The sequence below is a fragment of the Pteropus vampyrus genome, unplaced genomic scaffold, assembly GCF_000151845.1.
Source record: "Pteropus vampyrus isolate Shadow unplaced genomic scaffold, Pvam_2.0 Scaffold79, whole genome shotgun sequence".
Taxonomy (NCBI): domain Eukaryota; kingdom Metazoa; phylum Chordata; class Mammalia; order Chiroptera; family Pteropodidae; genus Pteropus; species Pteropus vampyrus.
In genome coordinates this window covers 6,675,342-6,679,774 of record NW_011888860.1, presented here as the reverse complement: position 1 = coordinate 6,679,774, position 4,433 = coordinate 6,675,342, and the positions used below count along the sequence as shown (strand labels likewise).

Here is a 4,433-nt window from a genome sequence, read left to right as displayed (position 1 = left end):
ATGAGCAGAGATAAGGCAGAGCAGTAATGACAGTGATTAATGAATATAGACAGGGTCTATACTTTAGGGGCTGGTGTAAATATTTGAAGGCCCAGTGAGTTTGTCTTTGTTGTTATATGTGATTCTGCTATTTTGAAGGTTTTCTTTAAAATAGAAATCCGACCTCAGAGAAGAATGACACCAAAATGGGTGCGTGTGCATTTCCTGAAGCAATCATCTCATATTTTTAAATGCAGAGCTCAGAGAGCAGAGCCATAAAGTGCTAGCTGAGGCCTGTGCACCTAGCTTGTCACCATTAGATACTGCTCTCTGGAAGGCTAAGAAATATATACTATTTGATTTAAGATTTGGCAGTTTAGGTAACTGCCCAGGCACCCTTTCACAGCACATAAGTCTTGCCTTCCTCATGGAAAGGGCTATATTTTTCTCAAGCAAAAATTGCTCCCCATCCTCTTTTTTGAAGCCCTCCTCCCCATCCTCCTTTCACTCTTTCTGGAGCAGGAACTGGGGAAATGTGATGGCATGGCTTCATGTCACAGCGTCAAGTGATTCCAGGCTCATGAAATGAATTCAACTGCTCATTTAAAACAAACAAACAAATGATCATTAACTTCCAAACTCCTTATTCTCAAGAAAAAAGGAAAAATGTTCTCACAGTTACCAGATTGGATTGTAATGTTAATTTTAACTCAGTCTGGAAGTCTGAGAAAGAGCATTTTTCAGAAAATCCAGCTTAATGGTGAGGTGAAGCTGGTAGACTGGGTTTGCATAACCTGTATCAGCACTTGCCAATCTCTCCCTCCTAGTCTGTGGAGCTGAGACTTCCTCTACGGGGAGTTAGGGGAATTTGGGGGAAAGTCTTCCTTCCTCTTGGAGGTTCTTTTTTGTTTTTTCTTCTTCCTGGAAATCTGTAACTTGTCAATGGCTTTGTTTTTTCTTCTGAGATCCTGGAAATTTTGTTGTTTTTGGCAGCATGAGATTGTTACAGTTTACCAGGAAGCAGTGTGCACAGAGGGCTAGGCCCTCTTTTCATTCTTATTTAAAAAATAAATCAATAAAATCCAGGGCAACTAGGAAGGACTGCTCAGGATCCACTTATGTACTTCTCTGTGTGTGTTTGTAAACATGGCAATTAATAAGCTCTGAAAGAGCTGATAACCTGGACCACAGTAGACTGGAAAAAAAATTGGTTTTTTTTTTTTTTTGAAGTAAACATGGTGCAGTAATAAAATTGATATGCAAGACCTAGAACCAATTAGATGGCTGAATCTCTTACCTCAAAAAGCACAGCAGTATCGCTGTTGGGAACCTGTGGGGTTAAAAATCAAGGAGAGGAAAGTAGTCGTTTACGAACCATTAGGACAGACCTTAGTGTACATAGTACAGCCAATAAACGACGTTGAAAAGAGAAAAGGTGATGGGGAAAAACATTCGGGACCACTTGTCTATGGAATTCACATCAGTCAAATCCGGGATTTTGACTTTTAGCTGCGAGGCGCGCCTGCGGATACGCCCCTTGCTGTGCGCGCCGTGCCGGTCCAGCGCGCGTCCGTACGCCTCGCGGCTGCTCATCGGCTTGCGGTACTGGATGCTGGCGCTGTCGTAGGAGTACATGGTGGCGTTGCGGTCACTCACGCCCGTGAGCACTTCAGAGCCACTCGTCTCGTTCCTGATTTCCAGGGTGCTGAGGAGAATGTTGCCATGGGCGTCGACCTGACGGAGAAAGGACACGCTCAGACACAAATGCCGGGATATTCACTTGTTTTCATTAACCTGTAACTGATGAAACCGCATGGGGCTTATTAAACACTGTTCCGCTAGACACCTTGTTTTGCGTGACTCCTGGACCAGGAGACACATTCCGTTTCTCTCTCTCTCCTTCCCCTTCCCGCCCCCCTCTCACCTGCCATCTATCACCTATCTTATCTGTCTATCCATCCAACCATCCTTAATCTCCAGTCACAAAACACGTGTATGTGTGTAGAGTATGTATATTTATATTTATATATTATTTTTGTTGTTAATAACTACCATTTGTCATGTACATATATACATATATTGTTTATATATGTATACATATAGGGCATTTTTCTTACAAAAGTGGTACATGGAAACGTTTAAAACTAGAAACAGTAAAGAAAAAAAGTAAAAATTCATAATCTCACCTTCAGATTCCATTATTTTTAATATCTTGCAAACCTTCCATTCTTTTTTCTATTCATAGATATTTACAAACACAGGCTCACTGGGTATGTTTTACTTTGCAACCTGCTTTTGTCAGCTAGTAGTATAGCCTAGTCATCTTTCCACATTATTAAATAATCCTCTGTGACACAATTTCTTAATAGCTTATATGGATAAACCATAATCAAATCGATCTATTGTTAAGTGTTAAGGCTAAACAAGTCTGCAAGGGACATCTATAAGCTAAATATTTATGCATATCCAAAATTATTTCCTCAGGCTAAATTGCCAGAAGTAGGATTCATGGGTCAAAAAGATATGCCTGGCTATTTTGACTTTTGTTTCTCCACCATTATTCACTGTCGCTCCCTGACATTTCAGTGATTCCTATTCGAAATTTCCTGGTTCTTCTTTATGCTCTGTTTACACACACAGTTTTGGAACTACAAGAAACGTGGCCTACAATGTGACTTTGTCTAACTTCAAGCTGATGTAGCTGATGTACCTGGAGAGACATGGTTCATTCATGCAAAAGAGTTTGAAGTACTACCAAGGGCAACACAGGCAGCTGTGTTTGAATCTGGTGTTGCTAGCATAATACCTGATTTATAGTAAGTGCTTCATAAATGCTTTCAAATGAGACTAATCTCAGTAAATATTTGTCGAAAACCCAAGGTATAAGAATGCAGTGCTTCATAAATGCCTTCAAATGAGACTAATCTCAGTAAATACTTGTCGAAAACCCAAGGTATAAGAATGCAGGTAATGAAGAAAGATAGAGAGAAATATAGGAGGAGGCAAAGACAAACAAGAGAGAAAGAAGAGAAAGGTATGGAGGGTAGGATGTGATGTTGGTACATCACAGATAACTAAGATTTATAGTGTCCATGATTGCGCCTAGCATTATTGGTAGGTGCTTTTATATATTATTCGTTTAATAGTTAACAACAAACTGCCTCAACTTTACTTCCCTAGAAAGTGCCAGACCTGAGATTACAACCCATGTCTTCCTTAATTCAAAGCTCATGTGCATTTTACTGAGAAAAGACCACTTCATAACCCTTGGCCTTCACTACATCCCACAGTGAATTTAGTGATGTAGTCGATAGCTTTAAACTTTGAATAGTTAGAAAGTAATAGTGACTGAATCTGGCCTCTTTCTCTCTCTCTTTCTCCATTTTCATCTCTCCAAAGCATTTTGTTTTAATCTAACTGAGCTACCCACTATACCCTCATGGGCACTTCTGGCTTCTTTATTCAGGGAATTGTTATTAACTTTTGTTGTTGTTAATAATTACTATTATTGGATCTTGCTGTGTAATTTATATCAGTTATTTCTCATAACAAGACTATGAAATATATGATAGTTTCCTAGTTCAGCAGATGGGGAAACAGAGGCTCAGAGAATTTAAGTAAATTGCCTAAGATAAAATAAAGGATAAGTGCCCAATTTAGGATTAAAACACAGGATACTCTTTGTCTCAAATATAATTTTTCCTCCTCTTTGCATGTTAATCAATGTTTTCTTCAAGTCTCAATTTAAATCCTACTTTTTTCTGTTTACCTGTGTACTTTCTCTGATCATAGTAACCTCAAGAACTAACTTACTTTTTCTCTTTCTCACCAAACATTTATTGACTGCTTACTATGTGCCAGATACAGTATCAAGAATGTGTGTGTGTGTTATAGTGTAAGTCTATGGTTGAAAAAACCATGCATATGAAAGTTTAGATTGCTGAAGAGAATGATATAGTTGAAGTGACAAGGAGCAAGGTATTGAATTCATTAGAAAAGGGACAAATACATCCGAAGATAAGGTGCACATGATTTTGCTAGGTACTACAGTGTTCCAAACAAGAGAATCATGAAACAAAGATTTTTGTCCTTCTTATAACAATCTTGGAGATAGAAGAGAGAGACATAATAATGAGAATGACATGAGTTTTTAACCAAATGATATATGGTACAGTACGGCCATGATTAGATGTTCATAAAAGTGATAAATCATTGAGGGTCAAGGCAGTCTTCATGAAGAAGCTGTGGCTTGTCTTGGGTCTTAAAAGAAGGGTAGAGGACAGAACAAAGGATTAGGAGTTGAAAACTGTTTTCTCATCTGGGTTTTGTTATTAACTCAGTTTCCTCATCTATAAATGAAAACTTTTCACTAGGTAATCTCAAAGGTTTGTTTCCAATTTTTGAGTCTTTGATTATGGAGAATATTCCAGGCAGAGGACACACAGAAAAAAAAA

At 38.5% G+C, this 4,433-nt stretch overlaps 1 protein-coding gene across 3 annotated transcripts in view; it reads right to left on the bottom strand.

The window, feature by feature from the left end:
- Positions 1 to 962: 962 nt before the first annotated feature.
- The window catches only part of GABRB1 (gamma-aminobutyric acid type A receptor beta1 subunit), a 391,944-nt gene continuing 388,473 nt past the window's right edge, over positions 963 to 4,433 (bottom strand). For 2 of the 3 annotated variants that reach the window (XM_011362809.2, XM_011362808.2), the window contains one exon: positions 1,223 to 1,713. In XM_011362809.2, the coding sequence (XP_011361111.1) occupies positions 1,369 to 1,713 (345 nt within the window). In that variant the 3' untranslated portion in view covers positions 1,223 to 1,368. Of the gene's footprint in view, positions 1,714 to 4,433 lie in introns of all 3 variants that reach the window. The other variant, XM_011362807.1, reaches the window with a different exon arrangement.